Source organism: Ovis aries, chromosome 15 (assembly GCF_016772045.2).
Source record: "Ovis aries strain OAR_USU_Benz2616 breed Rambouillet chromosome 15, ARS-UI_Ramb_v3.0, whole genome shotgun sequence".
In the NCBI taxonomy this organism is placed as follows: domain Eukaryota; kingdom Metazoa; phylum Chordata; class Mammalia; order Artiodactyla; family Bovidae; genus Ovis; species Ovis aries.
The window spans coordinates 46079551-46106081 of record NC_056068.1 but is presented as its reverse complement, the minus strand read 5'-3'; the positions used below and the strand labels follow the sequence as shown (position 1 = coordinate 46106081).

Sequence of the window (26531 nt, the reverse complement as noted above, 5' to 3'; positions counted from 1 at the left end):
GAAATTAATATACATGTGGAATAATTCTCACTAAAACGTAACGTGAAGTTGGCTGAAGGAATCTTATATAATCAAAGCTCTTAGAAAGATCTCATGTTATCAGGTAGGTTGGGAAGAAAAGTGATTGGGTTGGGACCTGTACCCTTAGAATGGAACTCAGATGAAAAGGGAGAGCCCACAGGTGGCATCCACTGTTGGTCATGAAGAGGTTGAGTCACAGACTTGCCATCCTAGTCTTGAGGTCCTATGCATAGGGGACAAGCCCCATTGGCTGCTTGGAGAACTTTGAAGAACAGATAAAAAGGCTACAGAAACCTCAGTTCCACTCATGAACCATTCCTCTCTCAGGGTGGAGAGATGTCTGTCCTAACAGCTGCCTCACCATACTCCTCAGGCCCAGTTGGAGTGAACACCCTGGCCCCGTGCATTTTACTTCACAGAGGGGCACAGAACCTAGGGCTTCCAGGACCAGGGAAAATACTCAACCTTGCAATGCAGAGGCCATCCATTCCCAAGGCAGAGCACCAGTGGGTAGGTGTCGGCCATTGCTGGCCCTTACTCAGGCAGTGCCCCACAAGCAGCCCAGACTTCGGATTGCAGTGCAGCTGCCAGGATGCTCATGACTGTCTCACTGTGCATCCCAGTTCCAACCAAGCAAACGCTCCATCCACTTACTCTACACTTTACACATGGCATTAGATCTGGGGTAGCTATGGCAGGGGAAACTGTAACCATGGGCTGTATCTGCATGGATACACAGATGCCTACAAAGGCAGAGCATAGGACCTCCGGAGGTGCATAAACCCCACTTACTTCCTCACTCCTTCCCTTTGTGGCAAAGGGTCTGAAACAGGGAGACAGAAAACATAACTTTAAGGGGACAGAGAAAACACAAGACGGGCCCTAAGTTCTTCCATATCAGCAACTTGGGATCAGACCCCACCACTGGTAGAGAGAAGTCCCACAAGCAGCGAGGAAGTTCTTATAGCCTGCAGAAAGACTGCAGGCTGTAGCTCCACCATATCTATTCCCACCTCTACAAAGGTGATAGCTGCCAGTACATGGTGAAGAAAGGCGGCTGATGTCCATGTCAAATTCAGCTTCTCACCAAAGGCACTGGACACATTTAATATGTATAGATGTTCTTCCAGAAAAGAATACCCCTACAGGACCACAATAACTGTTTCACCTAAATTGACAGAGGCAGAGAATGTTAAGCAAAAATAAAAAAGCAGAAGAACTACTCTCAAATGAAAGAGGAAGAGACCACTCCAGGAAAAAAAGAAAAAAAGGAATAAACAATTTACCAGATAAAGATTTCAGAAGTTGGTAATAAAAATGTTAATTGAATAAGGGAAAATGATTGATCTAAATAGCGATCATTTCAATAAGGAACTAAATTATATAAAAAGACCCAATCAAAATTAGATAATTCAATATCTGAGATTAAAAAAAAAACACTAGAAGGAATGAATAGCAGACTAAGTGGTTCAAAAGAACATGCACATGATCTGGGAGGCAGAGTAATGGAAATCACCTAATCAGAACAGCAGAAATAAATTCAAATTAATAGACAATGTTAGCAATCTATGAAATCTCTGGGAAACTATTAAATGTGCCAACATTCACATCATAGATGTTTCAGAAGAAGAAGAGAGAGGAAAAAATGGAAAGTGTATTTGAAGAAATTAGGCCTCAAACCAACCCAAACCTGAAGAAGAAAACAGATATTCAGGTATAGGAAGCACAGAGGGTCCCAAACAAGAGAAACCCAAACAGACCTGCACCAAGATATGCCATAATTATAATGGCAGCAATTAAAGAGAATTCTAAAGGCAGCAAGAGAGAAAGTTATATACAAGAGAACCTCTCTAAAGCTACCATCTGGTTTCTCTGCAGAAACTTTGCAGGCCAGAAGCAAATGGCATAATATAGTCAAAGTGGTGTAAGGGAAAACCCTGCAACCCAGGGTCCTCTATCCAGCAAGACTGTCATTTAGAATAGAAGGAGAGATAAAGAACTTAGACGAACAAAACTAAAATAATTCCACGATCATAGACCTACCCTGAAACAAATGCTGAAGGGTATTCTTCAATGGAAAAGACCTAAGAGTCATAGGGAAAGGAAAGTCCCAACAGGAAAGACAACTATATAGTAAGGATTGAAGATCACTTCAACAAGCAGGTACACAGACTAAAAAAAAAAAAAAACAAAAACAAAAAATTGGCCAAGTAGTATTCCATTTATATAGGTACCACACCTTCTGAAGTAAGTCTGAAAGAGAAAAGCAAGTATAGTAACACACACACATATATAGATGTAATTTAGAAAAACTGTCCTGATGGACCTATTTGCAGGATAGAAATAAAGATGCAGGTGTAGAGAATGGACTTGTGGACACATGCGGGGAAGGAGAGGGAGAGAGGAGTTAAGAGAGAAGCACTGATACACGTGCATCACCATGTGCAAAATAGAAGCTGCTGTGTGACACAGGAAGCTCAACCCAGTGCTCTCTGATGACAGGGAGGGGTGGGATGTGATAAGATGACAAAATGAATTTTACAAACTCAGTGCCATCAAAGGCCAAAGCCATATGTCTGGCTTTGTTCTAAGGAAAAAGTAAAATCTGTCATAACAAAACCTGGGAGTTCTTCAAAAGGCGTTATGCTTACCAGTTATCCACTGTGGTCATATTTCCACAAGGGAAAAATATATATAAAATAAATTTTTAGGGAATATAAATAACTTTAGGAAACTCCCCAATATTATGGACTTCCCTGGTGTCTCAGATGGTAAAGGATTTGTCCGCAATGCAGGAGACGTGGGTGAGAGCCACAGGAAAAAATACATATGTAAAATAAATTCTTAGGGAATATAAATAGTCTTTTAGAAACTCTCCAATATTATTAGGTTGGTGCAACATAATTGTGGTTTCAGATTGTGAATTTTAAAGCATTGTAACTCGGCTCAAACACATCCTTATTAATCAAAATAGGAACCATTACAATCAATACATTTTTCCCAAAGAAAAATAAGTTTATTTATTCCTGTGGTGTAAAACTGCGTGCTTCGAGTTTTGAAAAACTCTTGGAAAGATTTTTCTGTCTCTTCTGGTTGTGGAAGTCTTTTCTCTGCAACAAGTTGTTGAGATGCTTGAAGAAGTGGTAGTCAGTTGGCAAGAGTTCAGGTGAATATTGGGCTTCCCAGGTGGTGCAGTGGTAAAGAATCTGCCTGCCAATGCAAGAGACACAGGTTCAATTCCTGGGTTGGGAAGATCCCCTGGAGTAGGAAATGGCAACTCACTTCAGTATTTTTGCATGCAAAATCATGTGGACAGCCCACTGGTGGGCTCCAGTCCATGGGGTCACAAAGAGTTGGACACGACTGAGCACATATGGAGGATGAGGCAAAGCTTTGTCGTCCAATTCATTCACCAGTTGACTTGTTGGCTGTGCGACATGCGGTTGGGCATTGTCTGGAGAAGAATTGGGCCCTTTCTATTGGCCAATGCTGGCTGCAGGCATTGAGGTTTTCAGGTTTTCGGTGCATCTCATCAATTTGCTGAGTATACTTCTCGGATTTACCACTGGTTTCGCTAGGATTCAGAAAGCTGTCATGGATCAGACCAGCAGTGGACCATCAAACAGTGACCATGACCTTTTCTTGGTGCAGGTTTGGCTTTGGGAAGCGCTTTGGAGCTTCTTCTCAGTCTGACCACTGAGCTGGTCATCACTGGTTGTTGTATAAAATCCACTTTTCATTGCACATCACAATCTGATTGAGAAATGGTTCGTTGTTATTGCATAGAATAAGAGAAGCTGACACTTCACAACAATGGTTTTTTAAGATTTTGGTCAGCTTATGAGGCACCCGTTTACTGAGCTTTTTCACCTTTCCAATTTGCTTCAAATGCCAGTCAACCATATAATGGTCGATACTGAGTTCTTTTAACAACTTATGCATAGTTGTCAAGAGGATCAGCTTTGGTGATGGCTCTCAATTCGTCATTGTCAACTTCCAATGGCCAGCCATTACTCTCCTCACCTTCAAGGCTCTTGTCTCCTTTGGAAAACTTTTTGAAATACTGCTGCCCTGTACATTTGTTAGCAGTTCCTGGGTCAAATGCGTTAATGTTGCACGTTGTCTCTGCTGCTTTACAACCCATTTTGAATTTGAATAAGAAAATTACTAGAATTTGCTTTTTGTCTAATATAATTTCCATAGTCTAAAATAAATATAAAATACATAGAAAGTAATGTGATTAGCAAGATAACATAAAGTAAGAAATGAGCTTTAAATGATGTGCAATATAACCACATTTATTTAAGAATGTATTCCAATATATAAAAACAGCAAAGTTGAGCAATGCAAAACCAGTTATTAATAGGTTCTCTTTCTTTACTGATTTCATTTATTTTGTCTCTCTTTTTCTTCCTTGATGTATTTCACTAGAGGTTTATCAATTTTGTCTCATCAAAGAATTAGCTTTTCACTTGATCTTTTGATCTTTTCACTTGTTTTTCAGTCTCTATGTCAATTATTTCTTCTCCAAGCTTATCATTTTTATTTTATGATCTTCAGGTTTTGTTTGCACTTTTTATTCTCATTCCTCTAGGGATAAGGGTGGTTTGTTTATTTGAGACTGTTCTGTTTGTTTGTTTTCTTTAGGTAGGCCTATATTCCTATACACCTCCCTGTTAGAGCTTCTTTTGTTCTGCCTCATAGGTTTTGGAGCATTGTGTTTTCATTTTCAGTTTGCTTGAGATTGCTTTTTAAATTTTACCTTTGATTTCTTCAAGGAACCATTTGTTTTTCAGTAGCGTGTTGTTTAGACCACAAGATTATGGTTTTTCTAGGTTTTTTTTTTTTTTTTTGGTTATATTCTTGTTTTATCCAGTTGTGGTCAGACAAGATAGTTGATATAATTATAGTTTTCTTAATAATACTAAGACTTGTTTTGTGGAGTTGCATATGATTTATTGTTGAGAATGTTCCTTGGGCACTTGAAAAGAATATGTATTGTATTTTATTTGAATGAAATATTTTTTGTGTCTCTAATAAGTCAATCTGATCAAATGCATTGTGTAAGACCCATATTTCTTGATTGATTTTCTGCCTGGATCATCTGTCCAGGGATGTAAGTGGGCTTTTAAATTCCTGTACTTTTATTGTATTACTGTTCATTTCTCCCTTTATACCTGTTAATTTTTGCTTCATGTGCATAGAGGGCACCTGTATTGGGTGAATTGAGAGTTACAAGTTTGGAAATAAGAGCTGGATCCATAAGAAATCAATTGACATTCAAATTTCAATTTTACGTACTTTTTTTTGGTAAAGAAGTCATTATGCAACACATACATCTGATAAAGTGCCTACATGCAGAATATGGAAAGAACTGTGACATCACCACGAAATGAATATGGATGAAAGACTTGAGCAGGCAGTTTATAAGAGTGAATATTCAAATAGTCACAAGGAATGAAGGAAGTCCAGTCTCAGCAACAATCAGGGAAATGCAAACTATAGTGAGTTATTCGTACTACATAGTCCAGAGTGGCTAAAATGTAAAAGAGTGATAATAGTGTTAATAAACATGAGAAACAATGGAAACACACATATATTTGCTAGTAATGTTTTAAATTTGTACAGCTACTTTAAAAACTGGCTGGAATTCTCTCCTAAAGTTGAAGAGATATCTGGGTATGTAGATAAACTATGACCCACAAATTGTTCTCCTGGTATATACCTAATGGAAATGTGTGAGTAAATGCAACAAAAGACATGTGCAAGAATTCTTAGAGCAGCAGTATTTAAATAAACACAAGAAAATTCAAATGTTTGGAGTAGTATAATGGATACATGAATTGTGATATATAATGGAATATTATATAATGACGAAAAACCCAACTGTAGCTCCATTTAGTAACAGATAAATTTCCCAAACATTGTTGAGTGAATGGAAGTCAGAGAGAAAACAATTACACTGAATCATTCAATTTGCCTGTTCAAAAAGAGAACTCATTATGGTGTTGAACCTCTGGAATAGGGAGGATATAGTTATTAGAAGAGGACATGTTGTGAGGGAGGTGATTCTAGGAGGTTGGTATGTTCTGTAACTTTTCCTCCGTGGTGGTGAAATTGACGTGTTTGTTATGGAATAATTCCATGAGCTGTACATGTGTAATTTGTGTTGTTGTTGTTGGTTTTGGTAGTATAACTCTTGTATTTCAGTTAAAAATAGGTTTAAAAAAATCACAGCTTTTATAGCCTCCTGACTCTCCAAGAGTTATTTCTCTTTCATTCTATGAGGAGGTGTGATATAATGAATAAAGGACTACCCCCCAAGAGATATTCATTTTCTAATCCCCAGAACCTGTGAATATATGGCTTTGCATGTCAAAAAGAATTTTTCAGGTGTGACTAAGATATTGAGATTGGGAGACTATTATGGGTTATCCAGTTGTGATGAATGTAATCAGAAGGGTCCTTATGAGAGGGAGGTATGGGGGTCAGAGGTAGAGTGATGTTGCATGGGGACAACTTGACTGGTCACTGACAGCTTTGAAGATGGAAGGAGATTGTGAGCCTAGGAAGGAGGGCAGCCTCTAGATGCTGGAAAAGGCAAGAAAACAGACTTTCTTTTAGAGCCTCCAAAAGGAATGCAGCTTTGCCAATAATTTGTGTTTAGCCCCATAAGACCCAATTTTGGACATAACACCCCGAGAACTATCAGGGAATTAACCTGTTGTTTTAAGTCACCAAATCTGTGGTAATTTGTTACAGTAGCAATAGGAAACTAATAGTGGTAGTTCATGGGCAGTGTACTCTGACAGGTACAATGTCAGAGTACGCTGTCCATAATAGGTGCTCTGTAAATTGTGCTGAATGTACGATCAAGCTTCAAAAGTGTCATTCCTCAGGATGGTAAGGGGATTTGTGAAATAAATAAGGATGTTGAGAATTCAAGACCAGTATGATGTGATGTGACCAGGCAGTTTCTACCAGTCTGTTTCCCTCTAATCATCAGACTTCCTTAAACATGAACGGCTTAGAGTCTGGAGGTGAAGGAAAAGAGCACAGGGTTTGTCGTTATCAGGCACAACAAAATTGGAGATCAGAATGCGGATGAAGATGGCATGAATAGGACTTTCCCTTAGTGTGTGAAAGGCATTCATTGTCAAGAGGGAGAATAGAATATTTTACAAAAGAAATGTGCAAAGAAATAAGATGGAGGTAATAATGCTCTTGACATCCCAAATGGATTTTGTTGTGCTTCAACCACTCAGTTGTGTCCGCCTCTGCAGTCCCATGGACTGCAGCACACCAGACTTCCCTGTCCTTCACCATCTCCTAGAGCTTGCTCAAACTCATGTCATTGAGTCGATGTCATCCAGCCATCTCATCCTCTGTCGTCCCCTTCTCCTCCTGCCGTCAATCTTTCCCAGCATCATGGTCTTTTCCAATGAGTCCATTCTTCGCAACAGGTGGCCAAAGAATTGGAGCTTTCAGCATCAGTCCTTCCAATGAATATTGAGGATTGATTTCTGTTAGGATGGACTGGTTGGATCTCCTTGCAGTCCAAGGGACTCTCAAGAGTCTTCTTCAACACCACAGTTCAAAAGCATCAATTCTTCGGTGCTCAGCCTTTATGTTTCAGCTCTTACATTCATAATACTGGGCTTCCCTGGTGGCTCAGAGGGTAGAGCGTCTGCCTGCTATGCAGGAAACCTGGGTTTGATCCCAGGGTCAAGAAGACCCCCTGGAGAAGGAAATGGCAACCCACTCCAGTATTCTTGCCTGGAAAATCCCATGGACAGAGAAGCCTGGTGGGCTACAGTCCATGGGATTGCGAAGCGTCGGACAACACTGAGCAACTTCACTTTCTCACATCAATACATGACTACTGGGAAAACCATAGCTTTGACTATAGGACCTTTGTTGCCAAAGTAGTGTCTCTGCATTTTTTTTTTAATGCTGTTTAGGTGTGTCATAACTTTTCTTCCACGGATCCAGCATCTTTTAATTTCATGGCTGCAGTCACTATCCACAGTGATTTCGGAGCCCAGGAAAATAAAGTCTGTCACCGTTTCCATTGTTTTCCCATCAATTTGCTATGAAGTGCTGGGGGTCAAATGCCATGATCTTCCTTTTTTTGAATGTTGAGTTTTAAGCCAACTTGTTCACTCTCCTTTTCACTTTCATCAAGCGCCTCTGTAGTTCCTCTTCACTTTCTGCCATGAGGGTGGTATCATCTGCTTTTCTGAGGTTATTGATACTGCTCCCAGCAATCTTGATTCCAGGTTGTGCTTCATCCAGCCTGGCATTTCACATGATGTACCCTGCATATAAGTTGAATAAGCAGGGTGACAGTATACAGCCTTGACATACTCCTTTCCCAATTTTGAACCAGTCCGTTGTTCCATGTCCCGTTCTAACTGTTGCTTCCTGACCTGCATACAGGTTTCTCAGGAGGCAGGTCAGGTGGTTTGGTTTTCCCATCTCTTTAAGAATTTTCCACAGTTTGTTGTGATCCACAGAGCTAAAGACTTGAGCATTGTCAATGAAGCAGAAGTAAATGTTTTTCTAGAATTCCCTTGCTTTTTCTATGATCCAGTGGATGTTGGCAATGTGATCTCTGGTTCCTCTGTCTTTTCTAAATCCATCTTGAACATCTGGAAGGTGTTGTTTCACATACTGTTGAAGCCTAGCTTGGAGAATTTTGAGCATTTCTTTGCTAGTGAGGGAGATGAGTCCTACTGTGCAGTAGTTGGAGCATTCTTTGGCATTGCCCTTCTTTGGGATTGGAATGAAAACTGACCTTTTCCAGTCCTGTGGCCAATACTGAGTTTTCCACATTTGCTGGCACCATGAGTGCAGCACTTTAACAGCATCATGTTTTAGGGTTTGAAATAGCTCAGCTGAAACTCTGTTACCTCCACTAGCTTTGTTCTAAGATCTCCTTGACTTAGCACTCCAGGATGTCTGGTTCTAGGTGCATGATCACACCATCGTGGTTATCTGGGTCGTTAAGATCTTTTATGTCTAGTACTTCTGTGTATTCTTGCCACCTCTTCTTAATATCTTCTGCTTCTGTTAGGTCTATACCCTTTCTATCCTTTTTTGTGCCCATTTGGCATGAAATGTTCCCTTGGTGTCTCTAATTTTCTTAAAGAGATCTCTAGTCTTTCCCATTTGATTGTTTTCCTATATTTCTTTGCACTGATCTCTTAGGAAGGCTTTCTCATCTCTCCTTGCTATTCTTTGGAACTCTGCCTTCAGGGGGATGTATCTTTCCTTTTCTCCTTTGCCTTTAGCTGCTGTTCTTGTCTCAGCTATTTGAGAGGCCTCCTCAGACAACAGTTTTGCTTTTTTACATTTCTTTTTCTTGGCTCTGATCTTGATCACTGCCCGGTGTACAATTTCACAAACCTCCATCCATAGAGTTCTTGAGGCACTCTATTTATCAAATCTAATCCCTTGAATCTATTTGTCACTTCCACTGTATAATTATAAGGGATGGGTTTAGGTCATACCTGAATTGTTTAGTGCTATTCCCTACTTTCTTCAATGTAAGTCCAGTTATAATTACTAAAATCTATTCAAAGCCATAGAACACTTCTGACACTAAAAATGTGGGTTTTCCCTACCAAACAGTTCTCTAACTGGGTGCAGATACCAACTGGGTGTCCTACAATTTGACTCAGTCCTGACACTACCTACCTGGAGCTAGTTCAGACCTCACTGGTTAATGGCTCAGCCCCACAAGACTGCCCTCCCACTTCAGATAGCAATTGCAAATATTGGGTCCCTAGTTATCCACAATGTATCTGACTTGTCTTAAAATTTGGGATTCCCAAGACCGAGTCTTCTAGTTTGAAAATTTGCTGTGACTGCACATGGGGATCAAGAACTTTTCTTATTTACAGCTAAATATATATAGGATATATAGCTATGTATCCTTATAAAGGATGTTAGAAAATATATACATGAAGAACCTGATTAAGAGGCAAATAATATGAGGTGTGGAAGTGTCCTGAATATAAGGGCTTCTGTGACTGTGGAGGTTGGGGTACACCACCTTTCTGCATGTGGGGGTGTTGACCACCCCAGAAGCTCTGCAAACCCTTTCCTTTATGGTTTATGGAGGACCCATGACATAAGCATGATTAAATCATTGGCAACCCCAGATTAACTCAGTCTCTATCCAGTTTCCTTCCTGGAAGTGTGAGAGGATTTGGAGCTGAAAGTTCCAACCCTCTTAGCACATGGTTTTTTGGCAGGCAACTTCCATCCTGAAACTGTCCAGGAGGCTCATACAGAGTCACCTCATTAACATAAACTCAAGTATTCTAAACAGGGACTTTTAGGAGTAACAAAAGAGGCTACTCTTATCCCTGTAACTCCTGAAGTTCCAAGAATTCTAGGAGCTCTGCTCCAGAAACCTGGACAAAGACTGCATATATCTTTATTATTATGTCACAATATTATACTAGTTAATAATGAGAAGTAATTGAAAACATCTCCTGGAAGCAGCCCCTTCCTTTTCCAGAAGAGACTCATCTGTGTTGCCAGTTTATTTCTCCTCTTGCCCCACTTCCTCATTTTTCTTCATCTGTGTGTAACCTGTTCATTGAATGAGCAGGACTCAGTGGTGTATAATTGGGATATTCCTTTATTTATCTCTACCCTTGCTTGCCACCATGTTATTTTTGTTCTCCCCACACCCATTCCTGGTAATATTCCTGGGAAGGTGACTTTTCTAGTCACTTTTGGTATTAGAATATCTAAAGTCTTAGGCATTAAAAAGTTTAGTCCTATCTACTATCAAAACCTCCATCTCTCATTAAATCCTAAGCTGGCTCCTTGACCACCTTTCACCACCTGCATCAAGTTCAGGCCTGATTTACAATTTCATAGAACTGGAGGAAGTAAGTGTGTCATGGCCTGTTTTCTTTTTCTCGTTTCTTTACTTCCTTTCTTCCTACTCTTATTATTTGGATTGAGGGATGAGAGCTGAAGGGCAGCTGGTGCTATTTGTGATTTGTTTTAGCTGTTGAATATACAATAGCTGCTGCTTGTGGCTGTGCTTTTGTGGAGTCTTCAGAATGCCCCCATACACTTAATGACCTGACAGTGTACTGTTTGCTGACCTGTTTTGCTGACATCCCAGGGTAAGCTCTTTGACTTTCCCCTCACTCCTGGTTCTGGCAGTATATTTCCAGTTGTCTCTGCTGAAGTGGGTGGTGGGAGGGGTGGGGTGTGGCCGGGGTGGGCAGGGTGAGCCGTGGGAGGGATGAGCAGTGGAAAGGGTGAGGAAACTCTGTTGGGCAGAGGATCCAATCTGTATCCCATGGACCTTGGAGAAATTCAGCATCTTATCCAGGAGTAGAGGACACTAGTGATCATGAGCAGATAGCCCCAGCCTCCATGTTAACTAACATTATTGCTGTTTCCAGGAGGTTGCTCAAACTCAGTGAGGCTATCTAACCATCTCATCCTCTGCTGCCCTCTTCTCCTTTTGCCTTCAATCTTGATATCACCTCCAAATGAAAAGACATATAAGTCTGTCTTAAATCCCTATGGATTTAGAGATGAAATAAATAATTAGTCTGTAATAGTCTGTAGTACACTTCACTCATTTAGAGACCTAAGTGAAAATCTTCTTAGTGCAAATTTCCATCTTTTTTAAAGCATGTGCTGGTGCTCAGTCATGCCCAACTCTTTGCAGCCTCATTGACTGTGGCCCATCAGGCTCCTCTGTGTATGGAATTTTCCAGGCAAGAATACTGGAGTGGGTTGCCATTTCCTTCTCCAGGGGATCTTCCCAACCTAGGGATTGAACTTCACCATCTCTTTTATCTCCTGCATCGGCAAGTGAGTTCTTCACCATTGGTGCCCCCGAGAAGCATCTCGCATTGTATTTGTGTTCTTTGTCTTGTCCTAGAATCCATCACTCTCCTAGCCCCATTCCTGCAGGATTTGCCCTGTTTTGCTTAAATCACTCTGGAAATTCCCTATGTCTATTGATATGGTGACCCCTGATTCCTTTGTTTCCATGATGCACATTTTCAGTGACTCTGAGAGACTTTCTACTGATCATGTGAACCTTACTTTCAATGACCTTATAACGCAGGTCATCTCTAATCCCTGTGGCCTATCCTGGGCCTGGCATCTCGCACTTTTGATGACTACATGATTCTCATTCCTATGAACTCTTATCACCCTACTCCAGTGTTCCTAAGATCTCCCTCACTGGCCTCAACCCAATGACACTTTGATTCTGAGCCACCTAGATGGCACTTTACTCTCCACTACTAACACAGAAAACTGCATTCATATGTTTCCATCTACCCTCATTTCCAACTTATGTCTAGCCATTTTGTAGGGAACTCTTGACACTGTCTCAGAATTGCATTTAGTAATCACTCTACTTAAATGCCTGAGGCACTGGTAAAAAAAAATATTTGTTTATACACAAGAATTTTGCCTGAAAATAAAAATTAATTATAATGCTTGTTAGCTGAAAGTTTTAATGGACTTACTGAACAAATATGAAAAGCATTGAACAAACGTTAACATGGCACAGTTAGCAAGGACGCAGTGATGTCAGAGACAGGTGCTGTATTGTGCATACGTTCTGTTTTATCCCTATTTCAACTTTATCCTATTCGGAGGTTCCTTCAACTCTCAGTGAGACTATTTTTAAAGAACAAAAGGAAAATCCATCTAGTCAAGAACATCTGCTTTCTATACAGTTTTTCTGTTTCATGATTTCTTCTGGAGACATGGTCATTTGACCTGAAACTGAAGAGTATGCTTGGGGCACAAAGATAGCAGAGTGAAACTCCTGTCTCCCAGCTCCGAAGATCCTAGTCCTTTGATTGTTCTTCTTTGTACTGTATGTTTTTATACAGGCTGTGGAGGGGTAGAGAGTGTACTCTCAAAGGGAAGCCAATGAATGGCCCTGTGTCAGACACGAGTGACCTTTTCCTTTGTGTCAGGATTCCTTCAGATCATCAGCTCTGAGAACGTAGCATAAGTCATTGTTTCAGAAGGTATAGGTTTGTAGAGTGGAGATTTTCTCCTCTCTCAGGTCCTTGGTTGGCACCAGCATGTTCTTTTTTATTTCTGATCATGACTCTATAGCTCAAATAATGTGAAAAGTCACAAAAGTGCTCCATTGGAGATAAGCATTTTCTTACAGTTTAATACACAGAAACATTTCTTATTGAATTATCACTATGGTTTAGTGACTAAGACATGTCCGACTTGTGACCCCATGGACTATAGCTAGCCAGGCCACTCTGCCCATGGGATTCTCCAGGCAAGAATACTGGAGTGGGTTGCTATTTCCTTCTCCAGGGAATCTTCCCAACCCTGGAATCGAACCTGGGTCTCCTGCATTGCAGGCAGACTGTTTACCAATTGAGCTACAAGGGAACCCTGACCTGGTTTACAGCCTTGATTAAAATGGCCCTTTTTCCCTGGTCATGAATCTTGTTCCATAAATGGGTCCTTCTCAGACTTGTACAGAGCTCTAGGCTTTGAATACCTAAACCCTTGTGAATTTTTTCTTTACCTTTTTTAAAAAACGTGCACGGGCAAGTGCTAAAGTGCCAGGAAGAAGAGAAAATGGTTAAATTAGAAAAAGTTATTTACGACTGAGCGACTGAACTGAACTGAACTGATGACATAAATACTAAGTACTTTCATCTTCAAGACATCAATAAGGCTTTACAGAAACTACTCACTTCTGCATATAAGATGGGTTCCAATAGCTGGATAAGAAGCCAGAATCCCACGATATTTCTCAGTACCAACTGCCTTTCAAAGGTGATTTGGTCATTCAATAACTTTACAATGAGCTAAAGACACCAATATACACCACTAACTGTAACTTGACTTTTTTTTCCTTTCACTGCTATTATACTATTTTTTAGGCTGCATTAAAAAGCAGTAAAATACATTAAAGATTACATAATTCATATCTTTAGAAAAGAGTTTATATTGCTTTTTTTTCTATTGAAGTATATTTGATTTACAATGTTGTGCCAATCCCTGCTGTACAGCAAAGTGAAGCAGTTTTACACATATAGACATTCTTTGTAAAATATTCTTTTCCATTATGGTTCATCCCAGGAGACTGTATATAGTTCCCTGTGCTATACAGGAGGACCTTGCTGTTCATCCATTCTAAAAGCAATAGTTTGCATATATCAACCTCAAATTCTTAGTCCAACCCTCTCCTTCTACGCTCTTCCCCCTTGGCAACCACTAGTCTAAACTCTGTGTCTATGAGTCTGTTTCTGTTTGGTAGATAGGTTTGTTTGTGCCATATTTTAGATTGCACATGTATGTTATATCATATTTGTCTTTCTCTTTCTGACTTACTTCACTTAGTATGGTAATCTATAGTTGTATCCAATGTTGCTACAAATGGCATTATTTTATTCTTTGAAATGAAAGTTTAAGTACAAAAAGAATTAACATAATGTGTTGAGTTTTGTGAATTAAGACCTTGTCAATTATATTACAGCACCTTGTAAAATGTCTATATTCTTGGAAAGGTACCTGCATTAAAGGGAACAACAACAAAAAAGACATGTCCCAAGCAAAGTCTTGAGGCTAAGTGTAAATTGCAGACAATGAAAAATAATGGATAGTCAATTAGATAAGACTAAAAAGATAACATACAAACAAACAAACAAACAAAAAAAACATGCACAGGCAAGTGCCAAAGTGCCCAGGAAGAAGAGAAAATGGTTAAATTAGATAAAGTTATTTAAGTTCTATTTTTTATATTTGTTTAATGCCATTTCCCGAATTGATGCAGAATCTATCCTGGCCAAGTTTCTTTCTTTCTTTCTTTTTTATTATTCCTATAATAGAATAGCTCTAAATGGCATTACATTTGAGAATTGGAAATCTTGAATTTCCTATGAATGTTTTTGCATTCAAGCATTAGTAACTCTTCCTCACAATTTCATAGAGTGAAAAAAATGCACTTAGAAATGAAAAGAGTTTGTAACTTTCAGTCAATAACTGTATATTGATACAAATATTTGTATAGTTATTCTGAAGATTTTGTAGCCATCTGCAATGGACTTAATTTCCCTCTATGAAAATGACTTTCTTGAAGCTTTATATAATATTATGTACTTAAAAATAAAAACATTCAGAATAATAATATAAAATATGCAATTGGTATATTAAATGCACTTTATTCAATTTTATCATGTACTCATGTATATCAGCTGTTTTTTAAAGAAGAAGGAATTGAGGAAAAGAAAAAATAAGGTTCTCACTCAAGAAATCTTCAACTCTTGCTATGATTGATTTAGTTTTAGATGTTTCATTTGGAAAAAATTGATATAAGGAAAGTTTTCATTCTGAGTGGATGGTATTTTAAGCTTGTTCTGGTAATGTGCCTTCTTTGTTTAGATACTGGAACCCTTATCTGTTCATTGAGTATTAATGTTTTTTCAAGTCATCAAGCACCTCCTGCTTTGTGATTTTCTTCCAGGCATCAGGAATTTCACCTTTATTGATAAATCTTTTGTGATATTTTTCTTCTAGCTTTGATCTGAAGTGACAGACAAACCATTTCCAGTATGGCTGGGTGGATGTGTCTGGGGTGATGCTCCATGTGGCATATTCCCCCCCTGCTTCTCGATAGGTCTTATATGGGATTCTTCTGTCATCATTCAAAATGAAAAAATCATCACTTGCTACTGAACTAGTACAGAAATCAATGGAAAAATGGTCTGTTTGATGCCAGAACATTCCACTGAGAGCCTCTGGACGGTGGAAGGGAACACTGTGGTCTCCATCATGGGTAGGGATTGTATTTGTACAAATTGCTTTACAGAAGGGGCACTGTTTCCAGCAGCCACAGAGATGTTCAGAGAGCATTTTCTGGATTTCAGGAACCATTTCTTCTGCAAGTTTAGACAAACAATTCTGTTCTACCTTCTTCATTTCAGGATCCAAAGCATTACTCATGGCCTCTTTGATAAACTCAATATCTTTTATCTCCTGGTGTTCAATGCTTATCAAGTCTTTTCGTGGAAAGACCAAGGTACTCCCCAGCTGATCACAGAACAAATCTAACCACCCAGACACTGTGGTGCTTTTATCTTTAGCTCTTGCTGTAGATGCATGTACAGCTGAGAGGATGGCATTCTTGATGTCATCTAAACTCATTTGTAGAAAAGTCTTTATTTTTTCACTTCCTGTGTCAGAAAAATATCTTTTAACATGGTTTTCAATGTAATTCTTAAAAAATGATTCTGGATTATGAAGGTACTGCCAGTAGTTGTCAAAATTTTCTTCTTCTGCCAGAGAGATGAGAATGTGTTTCTCCAGGTTAGCTCTGTTTTCATTGAATGCCCGGCAGGAGGTTCGAATGTCCCCAGCAATTTTGAGGGCCATGTTTTTCCTTATGGTGCTGGAGACAGCAGGTGTGAGTTTCTTCCACAGAAAATCAACAAATGTTTTAATTGAAGTTGCTCCTTGACAAGAGATCTTAAAGCTCATGAAGAAATCATCTTTCTTGCTTTGCAGATAGTTTACAGGATCATTTGCCTTCTTGAATGCCTTGTGCATCTCCTTAAACTTCACTGATGCTCTTTGGAATAAACACAATGTTAAGTCTATTTCATAATTTTTTGTAAATGTGTATCTTTTCTGAGTGGATGCAGACTTCACCCCCTCATGTATTATTTTCAAGATTTCATAGAAATAAGTTGAATTGTAATCATGCTTTTTCTGACATATTTTGTTAACAGTTTCATTAACTTTTGAAATGATGCAGTCAGTAGTCATATCTATGGAGACTATATCCAGGGGCTCTATTTTCATGGTAGAGAAACTCCAAGATTTCCTGTTCATCTTAATATGTTTGTCATAGTTGATTTCAAACATTTCTCCAGAATAGTTCTCCAGTATGCTTCTGATGTCTTTTTCCTTCTTGAAATAATCAAAAAGGATGCTTTCAGCATCCACTTCAATTTCCGGCTCTACAGCTGGAGGGAGACTTGAGGACACATCATAGACCCATTTTTTCCAAAGTGTATTGAATTTCTCATGGAGCTCTTCCTCGCTCAATTCGGTGCCATTTAGCGATAAAGCCAACTTCTGGCTTTTATCTAATAATTCCTTTTCATAACTTGACTTTTTGTTATCCAGGTTTTCTTGATTTTTTTTAAAATGAATAAGTTCTTTGGCTTTTCTTTGGACATCTAAAATTAGTGCCTCTTTAAGGATTATGAGTTTATTTTCAAAATTTCCTTTCCACTGAACCAGCACTTCACTATCTGGGTCTTCATTAAAACATTTCTCAAGTTTTTGCTTGATGGCTTCATAGATCTCTGCAACTGGAGCCTCCAGAGTATATGTTTCAAGTGTCTGGATTTTTCCATTCTGAATCTGGTTGATCAGCTGGTCCTGTAATCTCTGCACATGACTCCTCAGCTCCCATGTCCAGGAGTTATACATGGTTTCCAGTTTGCTCATGGCCATGACTTCTTGAGTGTTCCTGAAGCTGAAGATAAAGTTCTCATTCAGCAGGGCTCTCCACAAATCTTGAACTCGGAATTTTACATTTGATATCTTCATGATGTTTCCCCTAGATTCCTGTTGGGCAGTCACAAGAATTCGGCTTTTGAGTTCCTGAACATTGTGACTGTAGCGAGGATTGGGAGGGGCCATTGGGGGATTGCCATCCCAGAGGTGAGCAAAGTAGTAGACGTGGGTATTGGCGTCAAACCTAATGACATCACTAAAGCAGGTTACATCGGAGCACTGCTCTTCTTCAGCTGCTATTGCTGCCATTTTATCCAATTTCTCCTCAAACCGCCTTCTTCCTTCCATATTTTGGTCTTTAGCTGTAACTTCCCCCACATTTTGATGGACAAAGAGGCAACTGGGAGAGATTTTTACTTGTTTCATTCTCAGAAAAGCTTGGACAACTATTTGTAGAATATCTTGCATTTCTGATGGATTTTCGCCAAAAATATTGATCAAAGTCAAGCTTCCGAGTCCGATGACAAAGGTTGCCAACTCATTGTCATGATTCTGGGACTTGTTGCTGAGTTCTGGGGCTCGAAGTCCCTCTGTGTCCACAACAAGCACAAAGTCAAAGCCAAGTTCGGCTGTGAATGTCTCCTCCACTTTCAGAAGCTGCATGTAGGCCCCCCGGGTACACCTCCCAGCACTGACAGTGAACTGGACCCCAAAAAGGGCATTCAGCAGGGTGGACTTCCCTGAACTCTGCAGGCCAAGGACAGAGAGAACAAAGAGCCGCTTGTTTCCAAGTTTCTCGGAGAGCTTGTCAAAAACAGCTGCCACCCACCTCAGGGGCACATATGAAACATCCCCATCCATCAGCTCAATGGGAACACCAGATATCATCAGATCTGCAGCAATGTGGGGAAGGGAGAGAAATAGGGTATCTTTCATGGGTGAAGCCTCTTCCAGAGCTTCATAGATCTGGCCAGCTTCTCTGAGAATGTGCTCAATTCCCAAGGTACAGTCATCAATCTCTCTGGAAATAGCTTCTATCTCATGTTGGCAGTCTTTCAGAGAGCTACTCTTTGTGGCCTCTTGCTTTTTTTTTTGAACCAATGCCTTTTTCTTCTCCTTTAGATTTTCCAAGTGTCCTGCAGTCAGGTTGTCCAAAGCGACATTCAGCCATTGGAGGAAGTAGAGTTTGGTGTGAGTTTCTGAATGAGTTTGGAGAATTTCAAGGACAGAACGCATTAAAGCATTGAGAGGAAAGGCTTTTCTGAACTGTTCATGTCTTATCATTTGTTTTTCTGTCTCAGTCTCACTTTTGTGCTGTTCAATGCTGCGATTCCCCTTCTCTCTGAGATGATAGAGTTCTTTGTCCTTTGTACACCAAAGTTGCCACAGTTTTCCCTGAAGAGGTAGTAAGTGTTCCTTGACCCGAGGTATTTCCATTTCTCTCAATAGGGTCATTAGAGCCTCTGCCTTTTCTTTGGCTTCCTTGCAATCTCTCTGGTCTTCATCAATAAGCATTCCTTGCTTGCGAGCAATATGGGCACAGTGCTCCAAGCTGAGTGCAGTGTTAGAGATCTCCAGCAAACATCTGATTGCAGTTGTTAGCTCCTCTATTAATTCTGCCTCATTTCTGTTCCTGATCCCAATTCTCACTCTTGGGCCAGAATTATTGACTGTGACTTTTCCTTTATCATCAAGCAAAAGGATTAAAGGTTTTGATGACTGACACATGTCATGGACTATTTTTTGGTTTCCTTTATTGTCATCAGAAGTTGACATCAGGATCACAATTATGGAAGAAACTTCCTTCAAAAAGGTGAGTTGCTTCTCATATTCCTTTGCATCTCCGTGAAGGTTGGTAAAGGTCAAGCAGTTGTCAAATCTGTCCTGCTCTTCCCCCCCAGGACAGAACCAGGCGACCTCCACCACTCCTCCCATCAAGAGACAGTCTCTGCTGCTGCCTTTGCAATGTCGGTGAAAAAAGACATCATGTTTGCGTTCACTGAGAAGACAGTTCATGATTTGCGATTTGGAAGCAGAGAAGCCAGTTCCAACTCTAATAAAAGACACAATGGGGGCAGAAACGTGACACATTTGCTGATTGGTGTAATTGTCCTTCTTCTCATTTTTTGATTTCCCTACTTGCTGCCAGCTCCTTCGAATTTGTCTGAGAGACCAGAGAGAGAATTCAATTTGAGCATTGCAAGGATTAGGTATGAGAAGGGGGAGGGCAAACTGACAAATGGAAAGTTTGTCCAAAATATATTGTCTGGCAAAATCATCTGCACAGTGAAGAATTGCCATCTGAATATCCATAGGGTGAACATAGGGTCTGATATTAGTGGCTGCTGAAGGCTTAGTAGGATGAGCACTTTCTTCAGGTAGATCTTCATACGGATCAAAAGCCTCCCTTTCTTGATTTGAGGTGCTTGAATAGACTTGGTTCTCTGTGTATTCTTCATGTTTGATGATCAGGTATCTCAGCCCATAATCCAGCATCAATAGCTTCTGTAGGAAATAGAAGGGAAGTTCTCTTTCAGAGCAGGGCTGGGTATTGTACACAGAAGTCTTGTGGATCAGCTGGAAGTTAGCTCTGCTCATTTTTCTTGGGTAGTAATGTTCTAGGCCTAGACGCTGGAGTAAGTCTTGGAAGGCTCCATTTTCTATGACTTCCTCCTTTTTATTTTCATTATCATGTGCTTCATGGTGCTCTTTCTTTTCATGGAAGACACTCTGCAATTCTTTTATCACCTCGTCCACTTGCAATGAAGAGACAGTAGCCTCAAAATTCCCATCAATGAGCAGTCTCAAGTCTTTTTCTAGGTTTTCCCAATCATGATCTCCATGTTTGGTGAGGACATATACAACTTCTGTAGTCAAAGATCGTCCCATGTGATGTTTGATTAATGCCAAGCGTTGTGTTTTCTCATCTGGAGAAACAGCTTTGATGCCCGCTGTTGCTGTCAGACCTGTGAGCACCAGGAATGCCTGAGCCCTGTAGTTGCAAATATTTTTGAGCTCTTGGTATTTATTTTGCACAGTTTGCATTTTGTCCAACAGGAAGTGTAACTCATCATGCCCCAGGAGATACTGAAATATATTGTCAATCACATGATATCCTGCACCAGATGCTATCAAAAGTAGCAAGACATGTGTGTCTGGCTTCCCTGTTTCCCGGAGGTGTTTCAAGAAGCAACCAAGAGACAAGCTGACCTCATAAGTCAGCTTTCTTTGAGCCTCCTCCACCAACTCTGTGGATTCAGAGTTGGCCTTTACTTCCCTAAGGTCATTCTGTGCTTTGTTAAAGATTTCAATTAATTCAGATAATTGGGTGATAAGGACATTGTTTTCCTTTGGTTCTGACTGAAATACCCACTGCATAATGGATTGAGCCTGAGGAAAGTTTCTTACTGTATAAATGTGAGGATCCAAAAGACTACGCAACTGCGATTTAATAAACTTAGTTTCATGAATGGAAATGTTTTTGCAAAAGTTTACAGTGTTTACCAGAAAATTCTGCAGACCCAAGTCTCTGAGGCATATATTAGTCCAAATGGTATAGCGTTCCGTTTTTTTACTCAATCTTTGCATGAAATTTATCAGCCTTTTAAGTTGTTCTTCAGGATCAAAAACTGTCCAGGATTTCACATTCTCTAGGAAAATCCTAGCCTCCTTCTCAATACTCAAGAATTCTTCTCCCTCCTGGATCTGGGTAGTGAGTCCAGTTAGAACAGTATAGTTGTCTTTCAGGCAGTTAGCTACTTTAAGATGATCCTTAAAATCGTCTCTGTGGCCATAGCGGACAATGTCCCAAACAGGTACCAGCTGAAGTCCACGGTCAATGACATACCAGGTTTGATTATTGGCAACTAGACCAGCTTTCCAGTCAAAAAAGCCATTTGCTTCTGGTGGGCCACCTGTCTGGGCCACAGATAATTTGACTTCGGTTTGGAGATTTTGGAAGGTTGTTCTCTGAGAGGCTTTTTTCGAATCAGAGTCTGACATATCCAGACCTGTACCAATGTTCACTCCAAAGCCACTGTAGCTGCCCCTTATGTAAATATCCAGGGCCTCTGCTGCTTGCTGTTTCACTTCAGCCAGCTGCTCTTTTTGGAAACCCTCTGAAATGGCTTTCCACCAGTAGATTCCCCCAAGGTGCAGAGGGCCCTGATCAGCATGAGACCCAAACCTCTGGAAGAAGGCTTCAGTCCTATGCCTCAGCAAGTGTAGTTTGTCTGGGTCTTCTGATTGATCCAAAAGATCTTCAATGTCTTTTAAATCCTGGAGAGCAGCATTTGAAAGTTGGAGCTGGTCAATGGGAAAGATGCAGGAGGCCAGTGGGATATAGCTGAACTTGGTTGAGCAGAAATAAGAGTGTGTAGAATGTGACTGTTGCAGTTCCTTGGATTCAAAATGCATGCTCTGATCCATACCAGCTTCCAGGCTAACTCCCCAACCTCCACCCTTTGCTAAGGCAGTTATGCTGAAGCCCAGCTTCTCTATAGTCTGAGTGAACATGGATTCTTCTTGAGAAGATGCAAATTCCTTCATTTCTGTCCGTGTAGCCTGATTAGGGCCACGGAGTACAAACTCCTTGGGGACACAGAGTAGCTCCTCTTTCTTCTCTAGGAGACACCTTTGGTCACTGGTTTTGTAAATTCCCTGTAGGGCTAGTCCTCCAGATGCATATCTCACCAGCTCTCTATCTGGGAGACTTTTCCTGTGAGAAAGTGGCCCCTCCATGACCTTGAGTTGTCTCTGCCTATCTTCCATGACTTCTCCTGGGGGGTTTTCAGGAGATGGCAAGAACTCTTTGGGGATCTCCATTGTTTGCCTCAGCCCTGCTTCCTTTTTTCTCACTGCCTCTTCCTGTTGTTGGCTCCGTTTGACAGCATTTCTCTTTGTTCCTGCAGTGCCTGTTCTGCCTCCTTCTGCCCTTTCTTTAATGATTCCCCCCAAGACTCCTATAACTCTGAAAGAGTATTTGAGTGTGACAGGTTAAGCTGTTTCTCCAGGGCCCTTTTCTCCCAGGAATGTTTCACCTGGCATTTCAGTTTCTGGAGGTCTTTTTCTTCTAGGTGTTGTAAGGCATGGGCAGAAGTCACACCCAGGTGTTCCTGCAGCTTTAACAACTAGTACTCAACTGCTAGTGCTACTTCTCTGAGCATCTCTTGGAGATCTTTCCCATTTTTTCCTCTGAGCAGGGGTTCATTGGGCATAGACTCTGCTGTGTCCATCGCTGTTGGAAGAAAACATACTCAGTTAGCCTGTGGCATGTTAATAGGCAGAATTCTGTGATTAATTTGAAGAAATCTGTTGCTTTTGTATACACTAATAATGAACTATCAGAAAAAAAATTCAGGGAACAATCCCATTTATGATCAAATTAAAAAGAATGAAATTCCACGGGATAAACTTAACCAAGAATGTGCAAGACCTATATTCTCAAAAGTATAAACACTGATGAGGGTATTTGAAAATGTTGAAAAGGAATGGAAAGATATCCTGTGTTCCTTGATTAGAGGGATAATGTTATTAAAAATGGCCATATTGTCCAAAGCAATCTATAGATTTAATGCAATGATTATCAAAATACCCAGGACACTTTCACAAAAGTAGGACAAAATGATTCTAAAAAATTTTTTTGAAACCACAAAGACTCAATTGCCAACGCTGACTGGAGAAAAAAAAAATAGCTGTATGTATCACGTTCCCTATTCAGACTATACTCTAAAGCTACATTAATCAAAAGAGCATGATATTGGCATAAAAGCAAACACACAGATCAGTGGAAAAGAGTAGAGAGCCGAGAAATAAACCTACACACTTATGGTCAATAATCTATGACAAAATAGGTGAGAAAACAATGGGAAAAAAGATAATTCCAATCAGTGGTGGTGGGAAAACTGCATAGCTACATTAAAGGAATATTAGGAAAAAAATGGGCAAAGAATAAATCGATGTTTCTCCAAAGAAGACATACAGATGACCAACAGGCACATGAAAAGTCACTCAACATTGTTAATTGTTCAGTTCAGTTCAGTTCAGTCACTCAGTCATGTCCGACTCTTTGCGACCCCATGAATAGCAGCATGCCAGGCCTCCCTGTCCATCACCAGCTCCCAGAGTTCACTCAAACTCATGTCCATCGAGTCGGTGATGCCATCCAACCATCTCATCCTCTGTTGTCCCCTTCTCCTCCTGCCCCCAATCCCTCCCAGCATCAGGGTCTTTTCCAATGAGTCAAATCTTCGCATGAGGTGGCCAAAGTACTGGAGTTTCAGCTTTAGCATCAGTCCTTCCAGTGAACACCCAGGACTGATCTCCTTTAGGATGGACTGGTTGGATCTCCTTGCAGTCCAAGGGACTCTCAAGAGTCTTCTCCAACACCACAGTTCAAAAGTAGTTAATTGTTAGGGAAATGCAAATCAAAACCATAATGAGGTATCACCTCAAGCCAATCATAATGGCCATCATCATATATTCTACAAATAATAAATGCTAGAGAAGCTGTAGAAAAAAGGGAACCCTTGTGTACTGTTGCTGAGAATTTAAATTGGTTTAACCACTGTGGAAAGGATTGTAGAGTTTCCTCAAAAATGAAAAATAGGATCACAATATTACCCAGCAATTCCACTCCTGTGCATATATGCAAAGGAAATGAAGACAGGATATTGAAGAGATAAATGCACCCCCATATTTACTGCATTGTTATTCACAGTAGCCAAGATATGGAAACAGCCTAAGGGTCAGCCCATGGCTTAATGGATGAAGGATATATGATACAGCATGCACATGTGTGCGCACAGACACAGACACTCAGTGGAATATTATACAGTCACAAGAAAGAGGGAAGTCCTGCCATTTGTGTGCGACAACAGGGATGGACCTTGAGTGCATTATGCTAAGTGCGATAAGCCAGACCAAGCAAGAGAAATTCTGTATAATATCACTTACATGTGGAATCTAAAAAAGCCAAACTTGTAAAACTAGAGTAGTTTGGTGGTTACCAGGGGTTGGAAGGTGTAGGAATTAGGGAGGTACTGTTTAAAAGTACAAATGTGCCATCACTAGATGAATAAGGCCTAGACATCTAGGCTTCCCTGGTGGCCCAGATGGTAAAGAATCCGCCTGCAATGCAGGAGATCTGGGTTTGATTCCTAGGTTGGGAAGATCCCCTGGAAGAGGGCATGGCAACCCATTCCAGTATTTTTTCCTGGAGAATCCTCATGGACACAGGAGCCTGGCGGGCTACAGTTCATGGGATTGCAAAGACTTGGACACATTGAGCAACTAAGCATAGCACATAGCACACATAGTGATTATAAACAATACATGGTATTTTAAACCTCAAAGCTGCCAAGGGACTTAATTGTTCTCAACACAATAAAGAAATGATACTGTGAGGTGATAGAGGTGTTAGCTAACTCTATCTTGGTCATATAGCAATATAAAAATGTATCATATCAGCACCTTGTATACCTTAGACTTATGCAAGGTTATATGTTAGTTTATCTCAATAAATAAAATGCACTTCTTAGCTGATTTATACTTGTCACCCACTTCTCACTCTTCCTCTGACACTAGTTAATATCATTATATTATATATATCTATTTTATATTATAAACTACATATGTGTAATCAAATTCTCTTTATCTACTGATGCCATCTTAATGTGTGTATGTAGAACCAAATACTCTTATATTCAGTGTTTTCTCAATGTTATGTTTTTAACCCCACTATCTTTGAGACATATTATATGAGATGAGATCTCACACGTTTCAACTTCACACATAGTTCAGGTTTCCTCTCTTCTTGTATTTCCTGTCCTACTGAATGTCACTATTATAATCCTACGCATCCTTCCTCCTAATGTGAATGTAGTTTCATGTCCTTTCAAATTATCCTTTTCTTTTTTTTTTGTATTAACATATCTTATGTTTTTAATTTTAATTTTATTTTACTTTACAATACGGTATTGTTTTTGCCATACCTTGACGTGAATCTGCCACGGGTGTACATGAGTTCCCAATCCTGAACCCCCCTCCCACTTCCTACCCTATATCATCTCTCTGGATCATCCCCGTGCACCAGCCCCAAGCATCCTGTATCCTGTATCTTTCCTTTTCAATCTCTCCTAAATGTCAATTCTTTTTAATCCCCTACCAGCTCTCCCTTAGATTTTCCCTTCATTTTGTCTTTACGGAATCACTCTAATTGTCATCTCATCTTACAGTCATTTTGATTTTGTGCTTTCTGTCTTCACCAGTGTCACTAAAATTTGAATCTAAATTTAATGGCAGACTCAGTAATTCAAAAAACAACTTTTCTGGGCTTCTCTGGTGGACAGTGGTTAGGAATCCACCTTGCAATGCAGGGAACACTGGTCCGATCCCTGGTCCAGGAAGATCCCACATGCCATGGGCAACTAAGCCTGTGAACCACAACATCTGCACCACTGCTTAGAGCCCACAAGGCACAACTACTGAGCCCATGTGCTGCTGCTACTAAAACCCGTCTGCCCTAGGGGCTGTGCTCCACCATAAAAGAAGCCACCACAATGAGAGGCCCTGAGTGCACATGCAAAGGAAGTGAAGACAGGATATGGATGAGATGTATGCAGTGTGCACGGCAACTAGAGTAGCCCCCACTTACTGCAGCTAGAGAAAGCCTGCGCACAGCAGTAAGGACCCAGCGCAGCCAAAACATAAATTAACGAAAAAAGAGAACAACTTTTCCAACTGAGTTATCTAAAATATCTAGATAAAATTTTAAGACAAATTCTTTGCAGTCTCAAGGAATTTAATAGAAAGTGAAATAATATATGATGGAAGAGGTAAATAAATTTGAAGCAAGCAAAACACTTCCATGACAAATTAAAGACAACACTTATGATACCATTGGATACACCTCACAAGACAAAAGGAATTCACAATCAGACATATCATAGTGAAGCTGCAGAAAATACAAGAGGAAAAGCAAATAATTTAGGGAAAAGAAGATTTTTAAA

The 26531-nt window shown here is 40.1% G+C and overlaps 1 protein-coding gene and 1 pseudogene across 6 annotated transcripts in view; both read right to left on the bottom strand.

The window, feature by feature from the left end:
* Nucleotides 1-26531, bottom strand: part of MRPL17 (mitochondrial ribosomal protein L17) — a 127065-nt gene that overhangs the window by 30184 nt on the left and 70350 nt on the right. For 3 of the 6 annotated variants that reach the window (XM_060399969.1, XM_027979422.2, XM_060399970.1), the window contains one exon: nucleotides 15202-22759. The exons of the other annotated variants lie outside the window; for them this stretch is intronic. In XM_060399969.1, the coding sequence (XP_060255952.1) occupies nucleotides 15472-22347 (6876 nt within the window). In that variant the 5' untranslated portion in view covers nucleotides 22348-22759 and the 3' untranslated portion in view covers nucleotides 15202-15471. Of the gene's footprint in view, nucleotides 1-15201; nucleotides 22760-26531 lie in introns of those variants that run through there. 6 annotated transcript variants of the gene reach the window in all.
* LOC132657876 (histone-lysine N-methyltransferase SETMAR-like) lies at nucleotides 3238-12959 on the bottom strand (annotated as a pseudogene).